General features: G+C 47.5%; 1 protein-coding gene across 3 annotated transcripts in view; it reads right to left on the minus strand.

The window, feature by feature from the left end:
- Positions 1 to 27,221, minus strand: part of GTF2H1 (general transcription factor IIH subunit 1) — a 29,756-nt gene that overhangs the window by 1,786 nt on the left and 749 nt on the right. Inside the window, exons 2-14 of one of the 3 annotated variants that reach the window (XM_085861650.1) lie at positions 23,950 to 24,051; positions 11,349 to 11,504; positions 11,013 to 11,208; positions 10,630 to 10,792; positions 7,867 to 7,960; positions 7,435 to 7,584; positions 7,243 to 7,322; positions 5,324 to 5,451; positions 5,175 to 5,241; positions 4,615 to 4,706; positions 4,059 to 4,176; positions 3,857 to 3,947; positions 3,503 to 3,618 (exon numbers count right to left, since the gene is read on the minus strand). In XM_085861650.1, coding sequence (XP_085717776.1) covers positions 3,503 to 3,618; positions 3,857 to 3,947; positions 4,059 to 4,176; positions 4,615 to 4,706; positions 5,175 to 5,241; positions 5,324 to 5,451; positions 7,243 to 7,322; positions 7,435 to 7,584; positions 7,867 to 7,960; positions 10,630 to 10,792; positions 11,013 to 11,208; positions 11,349 to 11,502 — 1,449 coding nt within the window. In that variant the 5' untranslated portion in view covers positions 11,503 to 11,504; positions 23,950 to 24,051. Of the gene's footprint in view, positions 1 to 3,502; positions 3,619 to 3,856; positions 3,948 to 4,058; positions 4,177 to 4,614; positions 4,707 to 5,174; positions 5,242 to 5,323; positions 5,452 to 7,242; positions 7,323 to 7,434; positions 7,585 to 7,866; positions 7,961 to 10,629; positions 10,793 to 11,012; positions 11,209 to 11,348; positions 11,505 to 16,664; positions 16,796 to 23,949; positions 24,052 to 27,221 lie in introns of those variants that run through there. The other 2 variants (XM_085861648.1, XM_085861649.1) reach the window with 2 other exon arrangements.

Genomic DNA, 27,221 nt, shown 5'->3' on the forward strand with positions numbered 1-27,221 from the left:
TTGGACCAGTTTGTGATTTTATCCAGATCTGCAGTGAGAGAAGAAGCTGCTGCATGCCGGTCTGAGGGATGACAGATGGTACGGCAGAGGATGGAGTCATCAGCAAAGAGATATAGAGGATTTTCCAGAGAGTCGGAGAGATCATTGATGAAAACCAGAAAAAGAACAGGGCCCAGAACGCTACCTTGAGGAACTCCAGCCTGGGGAGGAAGAGGGGATGAAAGAACTCCATTTAGGGCCACACGTTGACTGCGACAGGAGAGGAAGTCTGCGAACCATGAGTGGAGATGGCCTTGAATACCATGGGAAGAGAGTTTGGTGAGTAGGGCAGGGTGCCAGACTGTGTCTAAAGCACGTGATATGTCCAGGGATACGGCTCTGATTTCATGTCTGGCATTGAAGATCCCTATCCATTGTTGGGAGAGCAGAAGCAGCATATCCAGGGTAGAGTGACCTGGTCTCAAATCAAATTGATGATTGGAAATCAAGCCATTGGAGAAGAGGAAGGATTTAATGTCTGAAGCGATGATGGATTCCATCACCTTGCTGATGATTGGGAGAAGGCTGATTGGTCTGTAGTTGCAGGGATCTGTTTTTTCACCTTTTTTATGCATGGCAGTAATGTTTACTGATTTCCAAGCAGATGGCAGATGACCTTGAGCAAATATGAGGGTGCATAGAACAGAGAGAGGGTGAGCAAGAGCAGAAGAGCAGGTTTTTAGGACACGTGGGCTGATGCCGTCTGGACCGGTTGCAGAATCTGAGTTGAGGTTTGACAGCAAGCTCTCTACCTTGTCAGAAGAAAAGCACACAGAGTCCAGGGACAGTTGGGTGCGACTGGGTAAGGTGGGTAGACAAAGCGATGGGTTTTGGACACAATATTTATCTGCAAACACCGAGTTTAGGCATTCAGCCTTTTCACGTGCGGTATCAGTAGTGCGGCCATTTGAGGCGAGGGAGGGGATGGAGGGGGAACATACACCAGAAACAGATTTGATTAGATGCCACCAGGATTTTGAGGAGAGAGAGAGGTTTGAAAGTTCCGACTTGAGCTTTGAAAGATGTCGTTTTCTGGCTCTCCTGAGGGTAGATACACACTTGTTCCGAGCTTTATGGAAGGAACTGAGATTACCCTCAGTTGGGTTTGCTTTCCATGAGGCAAAGGCAAGTTGTTCCAGGACAACAGCCTCACCACAAGCTTCAGTGAACCATGGGCTGGAGGAAGGGTAGGACAACTGAAGACGAGAGGGGATAAATCTGTGCATGAGGGAGAGCAAGTTTCTTTGAAAGAATTCCCAGGATGAGTTGATGTTTGAGAAAGTAGTGATAAGAGACCAGTCTATAAGTTTGATGGCTGCTTGGAGACCCTGCCAGTCGGCTTGAGTGAAATGCCAGACTCGACGGCGGTGAGGTGGTTCTCTGATAATAGCCAGAGAGATGTCCCCTTTGACAAGGACGTGGTCAGAAGAACCGATTGGAGCGAAGGAAGAGCAGCAGATATTGTCAGGGAAATTTGTCAAAATCAGGTCCAGAAGAGATGGAGTACCATTGGTTGAGATCCGGGTCGGGAAGTTGACCGATTGAGTCAGTCCCAATGAGTCGCAGAAAGCTTTTGCTGAAGTGCCATGACAGGTGAGAGAGGTACCCACACCGAGCCAACTGGCGTGATGACAATCGAAGTCACCACATAAGAGGAAGAGAGAGTTTGGATGAGAAGATAGAAGATGGTCCATGTTTTCAGATAGTGAGGTGTAGATGGAGTCATCACTGTTCGGTGGATGGTACAGTACATATATAAACACGAGGTGGGAGTGGAGGGGAAGCCGTAGCCAGAGGTATTCCTGGGGGTGTGGGGGAGGGAGGGCAGTGCATGGAGAGTGAGGAATAGAGTCTTTGATGAAGAGAGCAACTCCTTCACCAGGGCGAGGCTCAGGTCTGTCATACCGGAGGGGGGAGTAACCCGGGAGAGATACTTGGGAGTCAGACACGTCTTGGGAGAGGAAAGTTTCTGTTAGGCAGATTATGTCTGGTTTGTCAATGGCAACCTGTACGGAAAGATCTGAAAGGTTTGAGTGAAGGCCACGGATATTTGAGGTCCACACTGTTAATGAAGAGGGAGGGGAGGAGGCTTTGGGTGCAGGCGGAGGGTAGGACAAGGGACGAGGGGTGGGGAGGTAAGGAGGGTTGTTGAAACAGTGTGGGGGATTGCAGAATAGCTAGGGGAGGGGGCCGGATGAGGAGGAGAAAAGGCTCTGTGGTGCTGGGGGAGGAGGGGGGACAAGAGAAGGGGCAAAAGGCAGTTGAGGATTTGAGGAGGTGGAGTGAAGAGATGGAGGTGAGAGGGCAGTGGAAGGAGGCAGCTTTGTGGATGAGAGGGGGGGCAACTTTGAGAAGGGTGAGTGAGGGGGGGGTTGAATGGTGGGAGAAGGGTGAGTGGGGAGACTTGAGGGAGAAAGGTGAGGGGGGGGAGTTTTTGAGAGAGGTGAGAGGGAGGCTTGGATGGAGAAGTGTGATATTTTGGGGGACAACCCTCCTTGCATCCCCTTAAAGACCAAATTGTCCAATGTTATGAACAAACTTTGGTACACCATGGGTGATGAATGTTGTGGTGAAGTTTCATGGGAAATGTGTGCGTCGTTTGTGAGAAGAAAGCAAGCATCTCTTTTGGGGGGCAACCCCCCTTTCCAATGTAAACTCCCTTCGCAGCCCCCCTCATACCCTGATTTTTTTAAATGCCGTGAACAAACTTTGGGACATACACGGTGATGAGTGTTGTGGTAAAGTTTCATCAAAATCAGATGTGTAGTTTCAGAGAAGAAGTTGATAGTATTTGTGGACGGATGGACAAAGCGCCATCCCATGAAGCGCCAACGACGTTCCACGTGAGCTTACAATAACGGCACTCGTGGAGCACGTACCTCCGCCAGGCTGAACAGTTTACATTTTGTATCCCATTGATCGGCCGGATTTGGATCCGGACCTGAACCAAAAACTAATCGGCTTGTTTTCGTCACCGAACCGACTCGTCTATCAAGTTTCGTCCGAATCCGTGCACAACTTTTTGAGATATCATGCAATATATCGTTATTGGCACCATCTCTCAATGGTGAAGAATCACTGAAAAAAAAAATTCACCTATCCAGATCCGGACACAGATCTTCACCAAAATCGAATCAATTCGTCCTCGTCACACACCCAACCTGTCCACCAAGTTTCGTCCGATCCATCCATAACTTTTTTTGAGATATCCTGTCATAGATAGACAGGGGTGAAAATATATAACCTTCGGTGACAGAGGTAATGACCGATCTTATGAGCTCAACACGTAGTCACAGCCACGTTGCCACATGACGGAGCAGAGGCAAGATGGAGGCATAATGGCATCGCAAACAACAACTGCAACAAAAGGTGAAAATCGGAAGCAAAGGCAGCACAGGTACGGGCATCAAACAAGTAACAGTGCAGAAGTCACGGGATCGCTCCGTCCGAGTTCTACTCGTACCTTGTCCTGCAAAGCGAGCGAACTGATGGGGAAACAAGCCCAGAAATGCCTCAGGAGTTCAGACAGACCGAGGTACAGCTGTCTCAGCTCCTGTCTCTCTGTAGGACCAGCAAGCACTGTGGTTGGTGGATGATAAACAGAGGTTAGCCATTAACCAGGAAGACGATTGGTGTTCGTTAATTAAACATCGATGAGCCATTACAAACTCGTGAATGGACAAAGCAGGAGGTTTTTTTTTTCTTTTAAAGAGGGCAAATTGTGATCATTATTGCCTTGAAGTAAAAATCCCACGAGTAATAAGGTGGTAGACCTCGGCATGAAGCAAGCAAATTGGCTGCCGTGTTGGGTACGTACGATCAGCCGGAATCTGCCCGACCTCCTGCATCATCGATCCGCCAGGAGATAGGGCTGCTATGGCCTGTCCAGCAGCCTTGCTGGTTAAGGCCTGTACAGATATGTATGGAAGAAAACAAAAGTGTTCAGTCATTTCCCCCTCAACGTCCCACCATTCCCCCCGCGACTCCCCCAATCCCACAAAAGGTCCCACACCCCTTACCTGGGCCAGCTGAGGCTTGTATTCAGCCATCTCCTGGTGCAGTGCAGAAATGGCAGCCATTATCTCGTCCCCTGTGCAATAGTGCTGGGACAGCAGAGGGACCGGGCCATGGTGATAACTGCACAGACATCAGAGTACAGCTGACTCTTGACATTTGAAATTCCACCGATTAGCAAGAACATACATTTGTAAAAAATTGACATTTTCATCGAACGGGTGTCCATAATCTCAAATATGTGATAGGCCTGACCCAGTATGAAAAGATCAGCAACAGCTATTCCAATGATGTGCTTAGGTGGGTACGTGCAAGACAATTGGACGATGACGTTTCGTGCTTTGCAGTTGTACGGAAGTAAGGAAACACCCCGGCATTACAAGGACGATGCAAAATGGGGCGCGATCGATTAAATAATAACATGAACACGTACCCACCCCCTGGCCCCCTATCACAAGGTCGATGGAACCACAGGATTGGAAAAATGAGAGAATGTAACGATTATGGTGACGCTAAGTAAACGAGAGAACAGGCCAAGGAAGAGGATGGGACAAACCACACCGGTCAGCCTTCTTGAGGTTCAGGGAGACAGCAAAGCTCTGCGCAGTCTCTTCGAAATCTACATAGTCCCCAGCCGAGGTGGCTGTGCGCAGCTGCAGTCACGTACAGAGAGGGGAGGTGGCATGCAGACATGGATGTTACTTTATGAGACCCCCAAATGACAGCAAATTGAGAGAGGGTTGGAATGCATGATGGGAGTCTCATGACTGGACACAGCAGGTAAGACTGCTTAGAGCTGTGAGGTGTCAAAATCACTCTTCCCCCCCCCCCCATCCCTTCCACCTGCCATCGTCCCAAACAACAACCCAACCCGCAGGATCATGCACCAGTGAAACATGCCATACATATTAGTCCTCGTCTCTGCAGTTTCTGGCCAGCATCACACTCTTCCCCCCATGATGGGTGAGTTCCCGAGTGCCATTGGAATAGAAGTTGCGTTTTTGGCCTTGAAAGTCACCGGGGGGGTGGGGGGAGGACTTTGAGAGACTGGCACTCACAGACATACCCCCGATTTAAAACGGCCTAAATTCAGCCAATAACCTTCCGGCTCCACTCCTTACCATTTTTGAAGGGGGTTGCATCTCGTCGGTCCCGTTGGCGTCTTCCACGTTCTCTCCAGGAATTTGTCTGTACGAGGATGGAAGGAGACAGTCAGACGATGCTTGTGAAAGAAAAGCTCTTAATGGCCGATTGCCCAGCTTTCTCCCACCTGTCCGTCCTCCCAGCCAAGAGCACCATGGCACTGTGGTGGTTGAAGCGACGAATTATGGCGGAATTGCTCGATTCCCGTGACCCCCGACTTCCAGCGGACGCCGGTAAGCCTGCAGTGCCATAGCCCTGGGGAGGGTGCAACGGCAATAGGAATGTCGCTTGAAAACTACAACAAACCTTTTAAGTGCATTTCGTATGCAGCCTGTGGCTGCTGGTTGCATCAATGCTGGGAGTGTGGCTGTGCCGCTGATGCAGTGCCCCTCGTTTCCAAAAAGCTGTTACTCATTTTGTCAACCTTGGAAGGATGACAGGCTGAATCGACCCACCTGGTGTTATTTTTATTTAACGGCACGACGGAGGATCAAACTCACGCTCCGAAGATTTTAAACCAGTGACCTCAACCGTTAAGCCACCAACAGGCTTGGTTTCCGGTTCACTATGGGGCCTTGAGATAAATCTTATAAATAAGTGTGTGTGTGTGTGTGTGTGTGTGTGTGTGTGTGTGTGTGTGTGTGTGTGTGTGTGTGTGTGTGTGTGTGTGTGTGTGTGTGTGTGTGTGTGTGTGTGTGTGTGTGTGTGTGTGTGTGTGTGTGTGTGTGTGTGTGTGTGTGTGTGTGTAAGAAACGCCAACCTCGCCCAAACTACTGGCCCAATTACAGCCAAAGTTGACACAAAGACCAAATTGAACCTCCTGGTGAACATGGGCTACTTGGTTCTGTGCCCCTAAGTGTGAATCTGCACAAGCACAGAACTATCTCCTTAATCCTTTGACCGAGGAAACTCAAACATTGGAGGACGAAAGCTGAAATGTAATAATGACCGTTTTGCACGCCGTTGGTCGCATCAGGCATGTGGCCATTGTGCAAAGGTTACTTGACGTAGGTTTTACGTGCGGAACATTTGTTGTGGTCACCATAGACAGTTGGCCGTCTCGTCGAGGTGGCCGTTCACATAGATTTGACTGGATATACATACATCCTCCAACTCAGCTTTGCAACGTCCATTAACAAGGCTCAAGGACAATCTTTAGAGGTGGTTGGACTCAATTTGACAACTCGCTTTTCTCATGGGAATCTTTATGACGGATGCTCTAGTGTAGGCCGAATGGAAAACGTCGTCGTCAATTCTCAAATTTTTTTTTTCTTTCCCCTGAGCAATCCCGGGTACCCCCTGGTAGTCAGAAATAAAAGGATTCAAGAACCAGTAAAATGTGAGGCCTGGTCATTGTATGATTATAAAAAAAGTAAAATCTCGATATCAGAGACCACAGGTCAGCTGGATCGACCTGGTGAAATGACCTTGAGCGATGCAGAATGAGACATTTCATGATGGAGCTCCACGATTTCCATGACGAGCCTCAAAATGTATTTGCAACATTGTGCAGATTTAATTGTGCCGAGTCTAGGGCTCGAAGGCACCCTGCTCTGGGCCTAGTCAGAGTTCGAATCCAAGTGGAATAAAATTAAACTACAAACAGTCATCCTCGTGATTCACAGGAAGAACCACACACCACGGAGTATCCTGTTCTTTCAGAGCGGACATTAAGCCACCAATCTTCACCGAGATCCGGATCTTCACCGAGATCTCATCATTTCGTCCTTGTCACACATCCAACCTGTCCACCAAATTTCCTCCGAATCCTTTGCACAACTTTTTGAGATATCCTGCTCACAGACAAACAGACAGACAGCCAGACAGGGGTGAAAACACAACATCCACCCACCTTGAGTGGTGGAGGTAATTACCCTGGCAAGAGTCTTACACCAAATTCCGCTTGGGAAAGCACTCTTTCATCAAGGAGGGTACACAGCGCAAGCACACGCACAGATACATACACAATTTATCATTCACTCAAGGGCCTTGTCGGTTACATTAAAGTGCTTTACAGGTGAGACCATAACTACCGTGAAAACACACCTCTTCCAATGCTGCATCATCCATGTTGTTGAGATCCAACTGGGGTTTCACCACGCCTTGTCCAATCACATCCATCAACTCTGCGCAGCATGAGTTGTATGCAAGCAAAAACACGAAGGTGAGAGACAGACAAACAGACGGACGGACAGAGGAGATTGGAATGAGAGAAAACTATGTTGAAGGCGACCTCACCCTTATTATCCTGCCGAGCACACTCGGAGAAGATGTCCTGTGTGGAGACCGCGGTTCTGTCTCGATGGAAGTAATGGGATTGAAAGAACTGTGTCCAAAACTCGGCCTCGCTCAGCAAACCTGGTACATGCTCTGTGTACTTCTGCCGCACTGTGGACAAAGGTCAACATGAAGGACAACATGCACCCAAGCTCATGCTTGCTCTCATTGAATAACTTGAGTTTTCCTAAAGCTTCCAGTCATCCCAAATAAGGTACAATCTGAAAGGGGCTGTTGGGATGTCGATTGCACAAATATAATGGTTCTAAAGCTCGTGGACAGGTCGAACACCCTGTTAACGTGACAACCAATCCTGAAATGATCGGAGGAGGAAACAAACAAACAAAGAACAGTGACTTGTCAGACTCAAAAACCCAAATACAATGTTCGTACCGGCAGGATACGTGCGGAAGATGGACTCGATAATGTCCGCGGTCAGGTTGTACTTTAGGCCATTGCATCCATCTGCCTGGGGCTTCACGTCCGCCTGCAGACAGACAGACAGACAGACAGACAGCCATTCACGAACCAACGCAAACTCCTCCAAAAGCGGTACAACTCCACTAGCCGGAGAAAATGAATGAATGCACAAAGATCACAAACTTCCGGTTCCGGTTCTTGAGCGACGGTGGCGGTTCCTTTTCAGGGTCTCTGCCGACTTTCTCAAAGATAAGTTTTCCGGTCGTTTTTGTCACGTTTTCACCGTCATTTTGTTATCTCTGCGTTTACTGTGCGTTTCTAGTTCGCTCTTGTGTTAAAACTTGTGCTAATTGTTGAGTTTTTCTCTTTTCGTATGGAGCTTCCTTGAGGCCGACACTTCTCCCCGTTTGTATGTGCGCGATCGTGTTTATTGTATTTTCTCCACTTTTCTCTCCACCCTCATTCTACCCCACCTCAACTATATCCTCCATTTCACGTCTCAAAATATTTTAAAGAATACAAAAAAAAAAAAAAAATACCTTTCACCGCACGTTGTGCCCCACGTGACCACGTGACTTCCTGCACCGACTCTTCTACCTCCTTTTGCCGATCTATCGTCTACTTTTCCCAACTCACATTCACCATACACCTTCACGATTTTTTCTTCAACCTTTCCTTTCCCTAATCCTACGTAATCTTCATCAAAAAATAAATAAATAAATAAATAAGAACGGTCTCTTAAAATGTTACAACTTCCTCTTTCACACGTGTGGTTCTCGGGATTGTATCATAATCCGCGACTCTTCGTCGTCTTCTTCAAAAGACTTCAATTTGACCTTTCCTTCATCCCCTGTCTGAAAAGCCCCACTGTTACAACGTATCTTTTCTCCATTCTCTTAATTCACCTCGATTGTATCCCTCACGTAATGTTTTTAATCGCGTCTCTGACTTAAACATTTTTAAAATCCCATTTTGCAATGTAGGTTCATGTTCCATCAATCATCTCTTTTTCCCCCAACTTCAGTGCCAATTCACCCCACCTCCTCCTAACCCCTCACCTGGTATCCCGTCTCTTTACCCCTCCCATCTTGCCCCTCATCCTACCTCTCCACTGTCTTCTGCCTCAGTATCAGCTCCTCCTCTGTTCTCCCAAAGTATGTGGCGTTCCAACATCTGTGGCCTTCATTCTAACCGAACAGATATCTCACTCTCTCAATCAGTACACTCCCCTCCACCGAAAAACCTCTTCCCCTCCCTCATCAGCACACCTCCCCCTCTTCCTAACCCCTTAAATCTTGTACCTCCCCTTCCCACTCGCTTCTTCACCATACCTCCACAAAGTCTCATCCCAACCCCTCTCCCCACCTCTCCCATCACCCTCCTGCACCCTGGCTGTGCCTGCTGTCATCGTCTCCCCTCTCTCTCAAAGCAACCTTCACACTCTTTCCCCTCCAAGCTTCCCTCTCACATTTCTCAAAAACTCCCCCTCAACTCTCCTCCATTACCTCCCTCCAATCTTCCCCCTCACTCCCCCCTTCCCAAAGTTTCCCCACTTCACATCCACAAAGATGCCTCCTTCCCCCTCCCTCTCTCTTCTATCTCATTGCTCCACCTCCTCCAATATTCAACTGCCATCTGTCCTCTCTGTTATTACTCCCCACAGTACCTCAACCCATCACCATCAAGCCTTTTCTCCTCCTCATCCGGCCCTCTCCCCAACCCCATTCTGCAACCCCCCCACACGCTTTCAATACCTCTTCTTTTCAACCCCACCCCCCTGCCCCATCCACTTTCTCAACAATCCTCTTGAATAAGTCCTTTCATTCAAGCTTCTGGATCTCACTGTCTGCTATGATCTCTCCTGGGAAAGCCACATCTTCAAGCTGGCCTCCAAAGCCAGTCGCCGACTGGGCATCCTCCGTCATGCAAAGTCCTTCCTCGGCCCACCTGAACTCCTAACCACAAACAAAGCTTTCGTCCGCAGCCTGATGGAGTACTGCTCCCCCTTCTGGGCTGGTGCTCCTGCCTCTCACCTTTTTCGGCTTCACGCTGTGGAAACCAAGGCATTTAGCATCAATGGTATCTCCCACGATGAGGCTGAGTCTTTGGGTCTCTCACTCTCTCACCGCAAGCAGGTCAGTGGTCTTTCTGTCTTCTACAGTCTTCTCTCCGGTCTCACCCACCCTGCTCTGTCTGAGATATCACACCCCCCCTCCCATATTTCCGCAGGGCGCTCAAGGTCCACCAGCAACCAACCCCTTCCTGGTAAAACTACCAAAATCAAGAATCACTGCTCACCTTCACTCTTTCATTCCACTTTTCCCCCACCTTTGGAACAAACTCCCACGCTCTCTTCAATCCCACTCTTCCCTCCGTTTACCACCATCTCTTATGTTCCCCCATCCAAAACCACGATCTTTTCTACCCCCGTTAATCCACCCCAAACCCACCTTCAAATTCCCAACTTTTCTTCCTGAAAGTCCCTGTTATGCAAGGACCTTAAAGTCCCTGTTGTGTCCATCTTGTTTTCCCATCCCTCTCCCTTCCACAGATCTCCTCATTTCTCTGTTCCCACTGTTTTTTTTCCTTCCCTCTCCCACCCCTCTTGTCTCCTGTTCCCCTTGATGTGCGTTTCTGTATGTTAGCTCACATACGAGCCTTGACAGTGTATCCAAAAAAAATAAAGATTCAAATAACAACAAGAGCACATGTATAAGACTGCAAAGGTTCCATTACCAGAAATGCGGCAGAAACTCCAACGTTTTGTTTGGTTCCTGGCACCGTGGCTCCTGGGCCTGGCTCTGACATACGATTACTCCAGAATTCATCAGCAGAAATAACCTTCCCAACCACCAGCTCCTTGTAGAGGTCAAAGAGCACCGGGTCATCTTGTAACAAGCTGTATGGTGGAGAATGCTAAACAGGTTAACTTGATGCGCATCATCATTCGAAGCAAAGCAAATACATTTCAAGAGACATTCCCAAACCCAGCATTCAAGGTGGTTGTAATGGAAATGAGATCCATCCATTCCTCAACCTGAAAAACGACCTCTGGATTCATAACATGTGCGAGTTATACTAAAGCAATACATCAAAGCCAAAGACCTCTGGACTCTCACCGGTTCTTCTCCTCCAGCTGCTGATTCGCTTGGTTGCGGAAGCGCGGGAGCAGCTGCTGAAGGAGATCTTTCACACCATCCCTGTCTTTTTTTGCAGAGTCTCCATCCCGCGCAAAGTGCAGTGTCACGGCCTCTCCGCTATGCAGTACCAACTGCAACTGCACCTTCGTTTTTCCATCAGGGCTGATCTTCTGTGCTGCCATCCATAAACAAAACATGTGTCAGGGGAAATCATTCCAACACCACCTCCTGTACCACGCCTGCCCTCACCCACCTCTGCTGTTCCCACGCTCCGCCCTCGCCCCTTCCCGTACCTCAAAGCACAGAAACACGAACCTCTGATTTCTGCATAAGGTAGACTGAGCAGGAACCTTTCTTGTCCATGTGGAGCCCAGGCAAGGCGGCTGTCCATCAGGTACAAACAGCCGTCTTGTTTTCTGAAGCGGACATGTCCGACCATAAGCAGTACTTCTTCGGAACTGGTTCCCATGTCTGCATCACAGAGACGTCGCAACAGTGTTACTTGGACAGACAAAACGTGATGCAACTCAGACCTAAGCTGCCACAACATCACAAACACAAACCGGAAGCAGTCAACGATGTTGCACACAAACACAACATCTGGATTCATAAGGGGTTTGAAGTACAGCATCATAGCAATGCAGGGCCATGGTGGTTGACATGCAGTCTCGTGACCTCCAGTCAACGCTAGAAACTTGGATTTGTGCAGACGTCTTTATGGTCGTGGAAAATATGGTAGGTCACACGACTCCATTAAACAGGGCCTGCGTGAGTTTGATTAAAACAATCCAAGTCATGTCATTACCTTAATAACAAGTATAAAAGACATAAAATGTCATAGATCTTGTGGTTTTAGTAATTTTGCTGTGTGGGATTAAAGCCTAGCCCCTATTTGCAAGATTTATGTGGATGTGCAACGGACTCGAGTGGTCATGTGACAAGGACGATTGCGCACAATTGGGTAATATTGCAGAATTAACAAAATGCCCACCAGTCGGTCATCTTGGATCTGATCTCGAAAAAAAAATGACGCGCATATGTAAGCCATCGTTCATTATCTGTAAATTTGAAGACGTTCAGTAAACGCATGGCCGAGATATGGCTGTGGAGGGATGGATGCATGGACCGAATCCATAGGGCGGTGGTCGTCTCCGGGCGGTGGTCGTCTCAGGGCATTGCCAGGCGGTGGTCGTCTCCAGAAGGTGTTTATAGTATGACTGGTAGAAAATGTATTTCAGACATTATTTCGTTTCAATATTCACTGTTATTCGATACAGAAGCATTTTGATGAGACAGTATGAATCGTAATTAACACTCAACTGCAAGTTTGCCTTCCCTTCCCCTTGCCTCAAACCAACCTCCTCATAAACCCCTTCCTCCACCTCCGAAATCCAGTCCCTCCTCCATCCCCATAAAAATAAAACTCTCAGGATGTTTAGAAGCATTACAGCTGAAATGTGATAAGCTCTAGAATCTCAACATGAACCGAATTTCAAAATTTAAACTGCAGAATTGAACCGAGCAGCAGTTCTGACTGCTAAAAAAAACAAAAAGTGTTCATCTATCTATAACTAGTAGTAATGCCTGGCGTCGCTCGGGCTAGCAATAAAGCCTGGCATTGCCCGGGCTTTCTTGCAAATTTCCTGAATAGCTGTTAGCGGTTAGCGGTTAGGGGTTAGGGTTAGGGTTGCAGTTAGGGGTTAGCGGTTAGGGTTGCAGTTAGGGTTAGGGTTAGCGTTAGGGTAGCTAACCCTAACACTAACCCAAACCCTAACCCTAACCCTAACAGCTTGGCGTAGCGGAGGTAAACAGCGCCCGGGGCAAAGTGGAAATTTGCGTCCCCCGTAGGCCTGAAACTTGAGTGGATTTGAATAGAAAATCCCATAAGGGATATCGATTTATCGATTTTTTCGAATATCGGACGTGTTATGGAAAAATTTATAGGCAATGACCTAAGTTGGACCAAAAGCCATAATCGTACCGAATTTGAATGGAATCCGTTGGAGTTTGTGAAAATGCATCAAAACAAATTTTGAGGGGCCTCTTAAGGAAGACAATAATATCATTAGTATATGTGCCAAATCTTGTTTCATTTCATGCAGTAACAAAAATCTGATCGTGGAACAAAGAAAGGGGCGTGCCAAAATATTAATATAGATTCCAGCAATCTGTGTGTGCGTGTGTGTGACCGCTGTTTCTGGACAACCGCTGGTCTGATGTAATTGAAACTTGCCAGGTATATTTCTGTGGACCTGAGTACGTGCCTTTTCAAGGTTTGATATTAATCGGACAAGTGCTTCCCAAGTTATGGCCATTTATTTACCAACAATGACAGGACACGTTGCTGCGTAGGCGCGGCCGATGGGGAAGAGATCCTCAGCCGCGTTCCCCATTACGGGTTACAACGTACGAACTTCCAGATAGTGATGATTTACTGTATTTTAATAATTTCTCAATTTCTTATGCGCATTTATAGATAAACACAATGCCCCAATCCAGTCGTCGTTTATGAGAGCGAAGGAACGGCCTGTGTGGTTGTTTGAAAGTTTTTCTTTTTTTTTTGCACGTACGGGCACGCGAGAGCGAAGGAACGGCCTGTGTGGTTGTTGTTTCTGGCACGCGGTTTGAATTTTTTTTTTTTTTTTTTTTTGCACGTACGGCCATGCACTAGTTTGTCCAATTCACATATTGTTTGATACTCCGGACATCTCCGGATGGTGTTATCATCCAGCCTGCTGTTCCTCATCAACCATGTCATTGGAGTGCTTGCTTGAGTGGTTAATAGTGGTGGGCAGAATCGCTTCTAAAGCAACTCGATTCCAACAATGGGATCAATAGGAATAGGGTCGTGAAGCGAAATAGACGTCGATTCCGAGTAATTCCTACTTCATAGAAATAAGCGGGTTTTTTTTTGATTTTTGGGTAGAAATTTTTTCGTCCTGTTGGGCATGTCCTGGTTACACGTGGCCTGGTAATGTATTGATTGAAAAGGAACATGCCCCTGGGGCATCCCATTTGCAATGTAGCAGCAAAAGCAAGTCACTTGCAAACGGAACATGCCCCTAGGGCGTGTTCCTCTCAAAAGAATCGCAGCAAGGCATCTGGAGTTGGCCAGGAAAGCATGCCGATTGCTTTGCTGATGGACGAAGAGGCAAATATTGTTATGGATTTGGAAACCTTGTGCACACAAACAGCCAGAGTCCCCGTAGTTCAGTTATTTCGATAAGTACGTGTTTATAGTTAAAATCCATCTCCTATGTCTAATGGGAATTTCGTGTGTGCACTACGAGTTATTTTTTTAGTTAGGTTTTTACAACAACTACAACAACAACAACGCAACCGTCCCTCACTCGACCCAGTCGCCATTGCCCACGTGTTTTTGGCTGAGGGCGTGGGCGGAGTATCCGTCGCTTCGGATCAAGGCTCTGCCCCAAGGAAGGGCATGGACCGTTTCCTCCAGCCAATGAGCGGAGGGCGAGCACCACACACGCGCCCCAGCCAATCGGGAGGCTGACCACGAGTCGTCCGACAACCCCTCGTCCAATCAGGAGGCAAGTGGCGAGGAAAGAAACCCCTCCCACCTCAAGAGAGAAAAAGAGACGAGAGGACGGCAGACAGGAGTGTTCGTGGCGATTGCAGCACGGTCTGTGCTCGTTGTTGAGCGGTCTGGAGTCTTGGTGGCGATTGCGGCGTGTCTGTGGTCGTTGTTGAGCGGTCTGCAGTCTTGGTGCTGACAAGGTCATGGGTTCGAGTCCCACCATGGTGGTTCGGGGTCGGTGTGACCGCATGATGCGGGACACGTACCCCGGCCCGGCTCTACCGAATAGACCCACGGGGTCCAGTTTCGTGTGTGTGTGTGTGTGTGTGTGTGTGTGTGTGTGTGTGTGTGTGTGTGTGTGTGTGTGTGTGTGTGTGTGTGTGTGTGTGTGTGTGTGTGTGTGTGTGTTCGTGGGTCCTGTCTGCAAGTAGAATTGTACAAGTGTTTTCCTTTCCTTGTAAATTAAATTTTCTTATTCAGATAACTCTGCTCTTTGTGTGCTTCCCCTGCCCGATTATTGTTATAAACAAACCCCTGTTAAATGTACCAGCTCGTTTTCTGTGCTTTCCTTTATTGGCCAAGCATGGTGTGTATTGAGAAATAGTAAAGCCGTTCGTGCTGTAAATTGTTCATTTGGTCCGGCGCGGCTTTGGTAACTTCCGCTCGGGTACGCCAGATCAGAATCGGTGATAGCGACTCGATTCGGACAAAGTCGGCCGAGGGTGTGGTTTCCCCGGGAGTTGGACGGCGTGAGTACTGAGGTAAATTGGAATTGGACAAGTGGACCCTTCCTCACGCCGTCGAAATATTGGCGACCACGGTCCTCTAAGTCAGTGGTTCTTAACCTTTTGGAGCCGCGAACCCCCAAAAATAAGTTGGGGTTCGCAACCCCCCTCCCGACTCGCACTTGAAACACACTGCAGTGACGTCACGGAGCGCATTAAAAAATCCACAGTGCCTGGAGCACATTGGTCAACACCTAGGTACTGCCAGCTGTTAAAACTAAACAGAACTAAACCAAACTAAACTGGCATCACAAATTTATTATTTACACTCTGATGTATAACACAGTAAAAACAGCCAGCCACATTCATAAAAAAGGCTTCTGTAATTGCAAAGAGCGGTATGTAGCCTATTTATGCACGGGATACAGACTGGAAGATCGAGCGACCCTCTGCTGCAGACAGAGGTTACTATCACACATGACAACTACCAGATGTACACAAACCTTGCATTACTGACCAAAAATATACAAAAAACAAAACAACAAAACAAAAACTAAATCAATTTGGCTTTAAGTACAGTTATAAAATTTATTCAAGATCCGACAGCACAACCCATTGTGAAGGAGGCAACAGGACTGCTTTACAAGCTGATGGCAATAGGCTATTATCATTCATTCTCATATAGCTGGGCCTGCAAAACAAAACAACATATCCTCGTACATTTTCCCCTCGTAGCTGTATCTTACAAAAACAAGCAACTGTGCATCACCGGAAACATCCGTTGTTTCGTCAATTTGGAGGGAAAATCTTCCACTTTTCTTCACTAGGTCAATGAGCTGCTCGTTAATGTCGTCGGCCATTTCACCAATGCGCCTCGCCATTGTGTCATTAGACAGTGGAATAGTCTCAAGTGTGCTAGCTATTTTTTTCACCATGCATAGCTCTGGTCATTGCAATCGCTGCTGGGCAGATCAGGCTCTCTGCAATAGTATGGGGCTTTTTGGATTGAGCAACCAGGTAAGCCACTTCATATAAAGCCAACAGGGCTTCAACAGGGATTGTAGAGTGCTCACGTACAGTCGTCTTTTGGCTCTGTAGTTCTCCCTCCTTACGACGAAAAAAATCTAACGGTTTGTTAATGTAGGATGGGTGTTTGGTTTGTAAATGTCTCTTCAATTTCACTGGTTTCAAGCTTTCGTGAGCAAGCACTTCTGAACACAGAACACATTGTGGATATTCCACTTCATTTTTGGCGAGGCATGTGAATCCGTACTGCAGAGTCAGTCTGATATTTCTGACGCTTGTTGGAGGCCAAATCTGCCGCCGGCGCCTTACGTTTTTCAGTTGAACTTGTAACAGTTGGCCCACCTTCACATGTGTCGTCTTGGTCCTCATCTTGAGCTGGCAGACGTTTTTTGACAAGCCACCGATCCATATTCAGCCACCTTGCAGTAGTTAGCTAGCGCTAACATTGACTTTCAGCACCGCCACTGTGCTGCTGCTGCTGCTTCTTCTTCTTCTTCTTCTTCTTCTTCTTCTTCTTCTTCTTCTTCTCCTCCTCCTCCTCCTCCTCCTCCTCCTCCTCCTCCTCCTCCTCCTCCTCCTCCTCCTCCTCCTCCTCCTCCTCCTCCTCCTCCTCCTCCTCCTCCTCCTCCTCCTCCTCCTCCTCCTCCTCCTCCTCCTCCTCCTCCTCCTCCTCCTCCTCCTCCTCCTCCTCCTCCTCCTCCTCCTCTCTCTCTCTCCTCTCTCTCTCTCTCTCTCTCTCTCTCTCTCTCTCTCTCTCTCTCTCTCTCTCTCTCTCTCTCTCTCTCTCTCTCTCTCTCTCTCTCTCTCTCTCTCTCTCTCTCTCTCTCTCTCTCTCTCTCTCTCTCTCTCTCTCTCTCTCTCTCTCTCTCTCTCTCTCTCTCTCTCTCTCTCTTTCTGCTCAAATCTGTTTCATAATGACTACATTATAACATTGGTATGGGAGATTTAATTGAAAAATAATTTTCAAAAAATATTTATAAATTTCTTTTTTATATATTTGTTTGTTTATTTGTTTTAACAACCTTCCCACGACCCCTCGAAAACAATCTCGCGACCCCCTGGTTGAGAACCATTGCTCTAAGTGACCCGTGACCTTTCGGAGTTGTCCGAGAGCCACGATCTAAATTCCGGGTGTTCGGTGGGAGACGACTCCACTGCTCCACCCAGTGGTCGTTTATCGCTGCCGAACCCTGGCCCACAACAATATAATCGACTGATAAAGTTTTCACATGTCATTGAAAAGGACCAGAAGTGCAGTATGGGACCATTTCAGGAAGGTTAAAGAAGACAGTCAAAAAGTTTCAAGCTCACTTTGTTCAATAGGCCTTGCTTTTTACTGTAATACGTCCAATATGCTAAAGCTAAACCATTTGAAAAACAAGAAAAAGAGCAATCGGAGATTGCAGACCCTCACCAGGACTTGTTTTGTGTGGTTTTTTGTGTACTGGTGTGTTATGCAATGAGACATAATTAGAACTGCCACTTTATAACTGCCTGCAGTAATGACCGGGTATCAAGACGTCCTGCTTTGATGCAACCCCACTTTGATCGGACACCTGACCGTGACCCATGACGTTTTTCATAATTCAATTCAAGTCAAATGGAAGACCAAATAGGTACAGCACTGCATTGGAATCATCAGGAGGAACCTGAACAAGCAAAAAGCAAAGGTGAAGTCATCAGGAGCAACCTGGATAGGATTCACATTTCAGCTGCGACTCCTCTACCCTCAAATCCATCCAGGTGCAGCCAAGTGAGCTTTGTTCAAAAAACAAAAACATTCTAAATATTAAATAATTCGGGCTGCTAGACCATGTGGTCGATCAGGTTGAAATTTAAAACATACTGTTACAGATTCTCGCCCGCCGGCGTGCGAACGACCGCGTTTAACCAATAGCGTCCACTTCGCCCACCGAAAGGACAACCCAGTCACGGCTTTCCAGATCAACACCGAAAACAACCACGGGTGTGTTTTTAACCACACCACAACTTTGTCTGTACTCTACCCGCACGCTACAGGGTCCGATCGCCAAATCTTCGATTTACCTAATTACTCGCGCGGGTAGATTACCGAGAGATTGTACCTCAACGGGACCGCTTGGAAACGAGCCGCTTAAGCAGCTCGCTTCATTTTGGGATAACCGAGCGGGGTATTATCGCGCAGCCCCGTTGGACCCGATCACTTTATCGGCTATTTAACAACCAACTATACTCCGAGTGCAATATGGCAGTTCAATCAGGGAAAGGACGCAACGAACGGGTGACATTTAAACAAGCACATTTATTTCACAACCAAACATGCACATATACGGTCAAAGATGCGGTTATGCAGTCTTGCATGCAAACAATGCACATATTCAATCATGCAATGAATGGGGGTAGGGACAAGACACGAGCAAGACAAAGAGCTACCACCGTCTACTTATTATGTATAGTCACTTATCGACAGTTCTACTTACGGACATGGCGCCACAACGTTCATGCAAAAGAAACAAAGGAAAAACCCCAGGACAGATGACGGGTAGACTGGATCCCTTGGGGTCTTTATGAACACGGAGCTGTGTAGACCGCAAAGGCTCCGAGAGACCGGGCTGGCTCCCTTCACCCTCGTGGTGACTTGCTGGGGCGACCCTCGACGTCCACTCTCCAACGACCCACGGTAAGGCACGGTACGGCAGGCCGCGCGCTTTGGCTTCGCTGCGCTCCACTCTCTTCAGTCCCCCACCGCGGCTCCACACACTACCCACAACTCAGACATGACTCTTTCCCCTTTTCTCCACACACACAACCTCCAGCGCCGACTCCTTCCTCCACACACCTCACAACCTCCAGCGCCGACTCCTTCCTCCACACACCTCACAACCTCCAGCGCCGACTCCTTCCTCCACACACCTCACAACCTCCAGCGCCGACTCCTTCCTCCACACACCTCACAACCTCCAGCTCCGACTCCTTCAGAGAGAGCGACCTTGCGTTCAGCGCGCCCTTTTATTTCCACGGTGCCTCGCCCCTCCCTTTCACCCCCCTCCCTTCCAGCACGCGCACGAAACTTCCAGAAGAAGGGCGTTTTCCTCGCCGAATCGGGGTTTTTCGTTTACCTTCTCCTTTTACCGATCGTTGCTTCTTTTCCGCACGTGTTTGTCGTTGGAGGGAGGGGTGAGGCCATCGTCCGTTCTCTCGCGATGAATGCCAGGCTTCTCGCAACCATGCTGAGGTGGAAATGCGGTGGTGGTGTGGTTGGCGTTATGGTGGCCTGGCTGGCGTTTGTGGTGGTCTTGATGGTGGTGTGGCTGGCGTTTGTGGTGGTCTTGATGGTGGTGTGGCTGGCGTTTGTGGTGGTCTTGATGGTGGTGTGGCTGGCGTTTGTGGTGATCGTGAGGGTGGTGTGGTTGGGTGGTGGTGGTTAAGGTGGTTGTTGTGAAGGCGGCTGTTCGTTGTCTGTGGGGATGTTGGCGGTTGACGAGAAGGTGGTTGTGGCGATCATGGTTGTTGTGGTTGGTGGCGCTTTGTGGTGGTAGTAATGGTGGTTGGTCCAAAATAACGATAGTAAAAGAAAAACGGCTAACTCAAAGATTCACAGCCCGACCACACAAATAAATTCCACTAAACATCGGTGGGGAATCTATCTGAACACAGACTTATCGACATAACTGATCTAAGGACCTATATGGTGCTCAGCTAATTTCCACAGCCGTAACCTTACATTCCTCATCACATCTGGATCATAAATGTGAAGGTTCACGTCGATTGATGAAGCAGTTCAAGAGAAAGAATCTTGTTAAAGATTTTCGCTCAATCCAATATGGCTGCCAGACCATGTGACATCAATTATTCGTGAATACTCTGGCATCTCCAAGGCTTGGGGAACATTTGTGTGAAGTTTCCCCTTAATCTGTCTAGCCGTTCTGGAGAAGAATTTTTTTTATGAGTTTTAGGGTAAATAGCTGCCAAACCATGTGACCTATGACATCATAGATGTGAAAGTTTTGTTCCTCATGGATAGTCAGTCATTCCTGTAAAGTTTTGCCTCAATCTGTTGTCATTTCAGAGAAGAAGATTTTTGAGGGTTTAAATATATATATATTTAAATGGCTGCCAAATCAGGTGACCGATGACATCATCAATTTTTTTTGATCGGTGAAAATAATCATCGGTGAAGATTTCGTCTCAATACAACAAGTGGTTGCGGAGAAAAACACTAAAGTTCTGTGCGGACAAATAAACAAACAAACCCGAATATACAATACCCTCTCCACTGGCGAGAGGAACGAGACGGGCATTTGGTGGAGCGCATACCTCCGCCAAGCTGATCAGTTTACGTTTCGAATTCCACCGAAAGGGCAGATCTAGATTCGGACCCGAACTAAAATTTAATCAACTTGTTCTCGTCATCGAAACAACTCATCCACAAAGTTTTGTCCCAATCCGTCCATAAATTTTTGAAACATCGTGCTGTATTTTATGCCTGGTGAAAAAATCACTTGAAAAATCCTAGGATCAAGATCTGGATCTTCACCAAAATCGAGTAAAGTCTTCCTTATTACATACCAAACTTCGTCTAAATTGAGATGTACTGTACATACGTACAGTAGTGTATTCAGATTACCAGATGGATTTTCAACATTTGATATAATATTTGACTATTGGAACTCATGCTTAAACAAATCATGTCACCAATTGGGTTAAAACTTCAGATTTGTTTTGAAGTGTTAACAATTCTCTACATCGTGAACGATTAAATAAACACACGTCACGATCTGCGGAATGAATAATTTCAGTTTCGCCTTTTTCACACTCTTCAACGTTATCATCGGATGCGTGGGTGTCCGAGCTATGAAATGATGTATGAATGGTTGATGGAGAGCACCTCCACCACCCCGACTCACCATCCTCCCTCACCGCCCCCCAGGCATCCCCTTCCGCTCACTCTCGGAGGGAACATCCACGACGGGGATTGCACTTCGCTGTTCACTAAATCTCGTAGTAGCTGGCTCTGCTCGCTCATTCACCCAACCCCAACATCACTTGTCTGTATTATTATTTGATCTCCATTATTTATAGTACACGTACACAGTAATACAGTAATAGTTAAGAATTTAAAGTAATGTACAGAGTATTGCAATAAAGCTTGTTGCCTCAAGTGTATTTGTTACATCCTACAGTTAATATTTTGTTCCTTAGAAACCCATGTCCACTTGTATAATGGGAGTGTATGGGAAAATTGGTTTCGATTTACGGAAATTCACTTTGCAGAACGTAACCCTTCCAGCGAGGGTTTACCATAGCAGCAGAAGCAAATCGCTTCCAAGCTAAACATGTCCCGAGGGCATGCTCCTTTTAAATGAACAGTGAGGCATTTGGAGTTGGTCGGTAAAGCGTACCGATTGCTTTGCTGACGAACGGGAAGGCAACGCATCGACTGATAAAGTTTTGACGAGTCGTTGGAATGGTCCAGAAGTGCAGTTTGGAACTACTTTGGGAAAGTTCAAGAAGACTGTCCGAAAGTTGCATGCTCACTTTCCGAGCTCAGTGTCCAAAACATTGAGAATACCTGCTCTTTCCATGAAATAGACCGATCAGGTGAAAGCTATGATCCCGTCTTGATTGCACCTGTTAAATCAACTTCAATCAGTGCAGATGAAGAGGAGACAGGTTAAATAAGGATTTTTAACCCTTGAGACGATTGAGACATGGATTGTTTGTGTGTGCCATTCAGAGGGTGAATGGGAAAGACAAGGTTTAAACGCCTTTGAATGGGGTATGGTAGTAGTTGCCAGGCGCACCGGTTTGAGTGTATCAAGAGCTGCAACACTGCTGGGTTTTTCAGGCCCAACAGTTTCCTGTGTTAATCAAGAATGGTCCACCACGCAAAGGACATCCAGCCAATGGTAGTGGTCAAAAACGGCTCATTGATGAAAGAGGCCAAAGGAGGCCGACACGAATTGTGCAGAGCAACAGACGTGCTCCAGTCAGTCAACAGACAGTCCAGTACAGTATTGGTGCTGAAAGACCCATGAAAGAATGCACAACTCGTCGTACCCTAACACGAATGGGGTATGGCAGCCAACGACTGTCCAGAGTTCCACTCCTTTCAGCAAAAAACAAGAACCTGTAGTTGTAGTGGGTTACGGAACGAACACGCTGGACACTGGAGGATTGGAAAAACATTGCCTCGTCTGATGAATCCTGGTTCCTGTTGTTTCATGCTGATGGGAGGTCGAGGGTGTGGAGAAAACCACATGAGTATATTCATCCATCATGCCGTGTGTCAACATTGCAGGCTGGTGGCGGTGGCGGTGGTGGTGGTGGTGGTGGTGTGCATGACACACCTTAATAAAAGTGGAGCAAGGTTTGAATGCCACAGGATATCTGAACATCATTACCAATCAGGTGCATCCCTTCATTGCAGCAGTGTGTCCATCTGGGAATGGATTTCTTCAGCAGGATAATGTCCCAAGCCACAAGGCGAGGATTGTCCAGGAGTGGTTCCACGAACATGACAGTGAATTCAGCTTCCTGCAGTGGCCTGTCCAGTCACCAGATCTCAATCCAATTGAGCATCTGTGGGATGAGATTGAACGAGCTATTCGTTGTGGAGATCCACTACCAGCCAACTTGACACAACTGTGGGATGCATTGAAGTCAACATGGGCCACCATCCCTGTGGAACACTTTCGACACCTTGTGGGGTCCATGACACACCAAATTGGGGCTGTTCCAAGGGCAAAAGGGGGTGCAACTCAACATTAGGAAGATGTTCCTTATGTTTTGTACACAGAGTGGATGTGCAACATGCTAAAACTTCCAAACCCCCCCCCCCCAAAAAAAAACAACAATGTGCTAAAACCCTAATATGTCACAGGGGCGAGGGTCCTGGATTAGTTCCATGAGCTGTGGTGGGAAGTTTTTCGCAACATCACATGTCAGCCAATGTTGCTTCCCCAACTAATGTTACATGATGGAAGTCGAATCGTCTTGAGCAGTTCTCAAACCAGTCCTTGGAGCCTTCAGCTTGGTTACTGCGTTTCAGGAAGTGCCTCTTTTGACCCGATTTAACTGGGATGCTGGAACGGCAAAGAACCACAACCATTGAAACGCTAAAGTGGCGATTATTCGGTTGAAATACTGGTGAGGTGACGTGGTTTGACAATGCAGAATGAGAGTGGGGGTTCGAGTCCGGGTGTCGGAAAGTGAGGGATTGGGAATGAGGTTAGATTACGAAGTCGGAAAATGAAGGTTGGGGAATGGATGGTTTGAAGGATAATGAAGGTTTGAGAATGAGGAAGAGAATAATGGGGAAGGTTCTACTTACAATCATCGATACCATAATGGCAGCCTGCAGATTCCGCATTTTCACCTCGGGTCAACCAATCTAACAATTCAATCTTTTTGCCAAATGTCATGAACTTCTCTGCCTTTTGGTACACGGCCAACTTTGTTCATCGCTCTACGTTTGGGCTCAGAAAACACCACAAGGTTCGTAATGGGAGACAATCGTACACGTACGGGACGCAAACTCATCTCAGCTCAAAACCCGCGATTGGTCGAAATGAAATAGCACGATAATAAAATTGGAACTCAAACCCCCCTCCCCACAAGAAGACCTCCACACCCTTTAGACACTCACCACATAGATATCAGAAGTCATATTGCATTACACAGCCTCCACTTTTTCCCAGCAAGTAATGCGCAAACTCACCTACCCAGAGGGAGGGAACTCCACTCGTACCTGTAATATGAGGAGTACAGAGAAAATACACGGTGGAGTAAAACAAAGATTATAATCCTGTCTCGTCGGTTTATTGTCATGCTTCATTCCCAAAATAAGGAATTCAAACTCACCGTCAGGTGATTGCTCGACAGGATCGGGGAAGGATGCGAAAGTTATGTTACTAAGTTATACGAAACATTGTACAGGAGGACACTGTACACCCGATGAGTGATGGGTTAGTGGACGCAGTTTGTACAACACAAACAATGGAGTATTTACACAAATAAATAAACAAGCCGGTCGGCGACATGGCTGCTCGCTCTCGATGGAAAGCTGGCCGACGTGACTAGCCGATATTCATGTTCATGCTATCAATCAATTTAGCACAATAAATATGATTATCACAGCCCTCTTAGTTTGCGCCCAGAAACCCGCCTTGTGAAATTTCAGGCATGTTTCCAAAGAGACTCTAACAAATGGCAGCCCTGGTAATTCCATTTATCTATTCGCTGAAGATTTAATTATTTTATATGATGCTGCAAGACATTCTCCTTGGGCACAAAAAAACAGGTCCCTCGGAGGTCCAGTTTCAGAGATATTGATTGTTTTGTACAGTCCACAATAAGTGTACGATGTACGATAAAGTGTTTTAGCTGTTGCTAAGCAACGGAGGTGTGCATAGCAACCATTCATTTTTGTGTACATGCTTGCCACATTGTACACATTTCACCCAAGTTTCATCAAAATCAGACCCTTTCTCTTAGAGATATTCACAATTAACCGTTTCTGAAATGTTCGACATGTACTCGCCCAAAACCTATCTCCTCCTACAAATATTTTTTGTTAGGGCTGCAAATTGGCATGAAGGGAGCTAGATAGATTGCGCACAGAACTCTAAGCTTCGATTTTTCTTTGATTTTTTGACCACTTTAAAAGGGCCGTTGCTATGCCGTTGCTAGGGCCCGGGGTCCCATATTCGAAAGCACACAATTCCCAGAAATATTGGTCCTACCTACCAAATTTCATTGGAATCGGTTGAGTGGTTTTGCCCCAAGGCTTGACCAAAATTTCGGACAGACAGACAGATGGAAATGTCCAGAATAAGGGCGCTCTAAGAGCAGCCAATAATCCTGTAATGTCGGTTTCCTTTTAAACTCGACCCTTCTATTGACAATGTGCTCAACCAGGCATCGATGTTCTCACCTGGGTGTACAATACACTGCACTGTATCCCACATACACCAAACAACAACCAAACACATTATACACAGTTATACTACACACAAAACACATTCACGTACCTGATGCTCTCACTCTGTACCATACAGTACAGTTAAAAATAAAAAATTTCTCACAAGTAAAGAAATCCACAAGGACGTGCAGGAAGGGTTAACTATGCCAACCTGTACTGTACTGTACATACAAACTAAATTCCACACTATTATACTACAACAGTGTACATACTGAGTGTGACCCCCATATTGAGTCGCACTGTACAAAGGAACGGCCCTCAATGGAGAGTCACATTGTACATAGGAACGGCCCTCAATGGAGTCACACAGTACATAGGAACGGCCCTCAATGGAGAGTCACACTGTACATACGAACCGTCCTCAATGGAGAGTCACACTGTACATAGGAACGGCCCTCAATGGAGTCGCACTGTACATAGGAACGGCCCTCAATGGAGTCGCACTGTACATAGGAACGGCCCTCAATGGAGTCGCACTGTACATAGGAACGGCCCTCAATGGAGTCGCACTGTACATAGGAACGGCCCTCAATGGAGTCGCACTGTACATAGGAACGGCCCTCAATGGAGAGTCGCACTGTACATAGGAACGGCCCTCAATGGAGAGTCGCACTGTACATAGGAACGGCCCTCAATGGAGAGTCGCACTGTACATAGGAACGGCCCTCAATGGAGAGTCGCACTGTACATAGGAACGGCCCTCAATGGAGAGTCGCACTGTACATAGGAACGGCCCTCAATGGAGAGTCGCACTGTACATAGGAACGGCCCTCAATGGAGAGTCGCACTGTACATAGGAACGGCCCTCAATGGAGAGTCGCACTGTACATAGGAACGGCCCTCAATGGAGAGTCGCACTGTACATAGGAACGGCCCTCAATGGAGAGTCGCACTGTACATAGGAACGCCCCTCAATGGAGAGTCGCACTGTACATAGGAGCGTCCCTCAATGGAGTCACACTGTACATAGGAACGCCCCTCAATGGAGAGTCGCACTGTACATAGGAGCGTCCCTCAATGGAGTCACACTGTACATAGGAACGGCCCTCGACGGAGAGTCGCACTGTACATAGGAACGGCCCTCGACGGAGAGTCGCACTGTACAGAGGAACGGCCCTCGACGGAGAGTCGCACTGTACAGAGGAACGGCCCTCGACGGAGAGTCGCACTGTACAGAGGAACGGCCCTCGACGGAGAGTCGCACTGTACAGAGGAACGGCCCTCGACGGAGAGTCGCACTGTACAGAGGAACGGCCCTCGACGGAGAGTCGCACTGTACAGAGGAACGGCCCTCGACGGAGAGTCGCACTGTACAGAGGAACGGCCCTCGACGGAGAGTCGCACTGTACAGAGGAACGGCCCTCGACGGAGAGTCGCACTGTACAGAGGAACGGCCCTCGACGGAGAGTCGCACTGTACAGAGGAACGGCCCTCGACGGAGAGTCACACTGTACATAGGAACGGCCTGCAATGGAGTCGCACTGTACATAGGAATGGTCCTCAATGGAGAGTCACACTGTACATATGAACTGCTCTCAACGGAGAGTCACACTGTACATTGGAACGGGCCTCAATGGAGTCACACTGTACATAGGAACGGCCCTCAATGGAGTTGCACTGTACATAGGAACGGCCCTCAATGGAGTTGCACTGTACATAGGAACGGGCCTCAATGGAGAATCGCACTGTACATAGGAACGGGCCTCAATGGAGAATCGCACTGTACATAGGAACAGCCCTCAATGGAGTCACACTGTACATATGAACAGCCCCCCATGCCGAGTCACACTGTACATACAAACTGCCCCATGCCGAGTCACACTGTGCATACGAACTGCCCCATGCCGAGTCACACTGTGCATACGAACTGCCCCATGCAGAGTCGCACTGTACATACGAACTGCCCCATGCCGAGTCACACTGTACATACGAACTGC

Source organism: Eptatretus burgeri, chromosome 17 (genome assembly GCF_056783735.1).
Source record: "Eptatretus burgeri isolate ZD-2024b chromosome 17, Ebu_testis_v1, whole genome shotgun sequence".
NCBI lineage: Eukaryota > Metazoa > Chordata > Myxini > Myxiniformes > Myxinidae > Eptatretus > Eptatretus burgeri.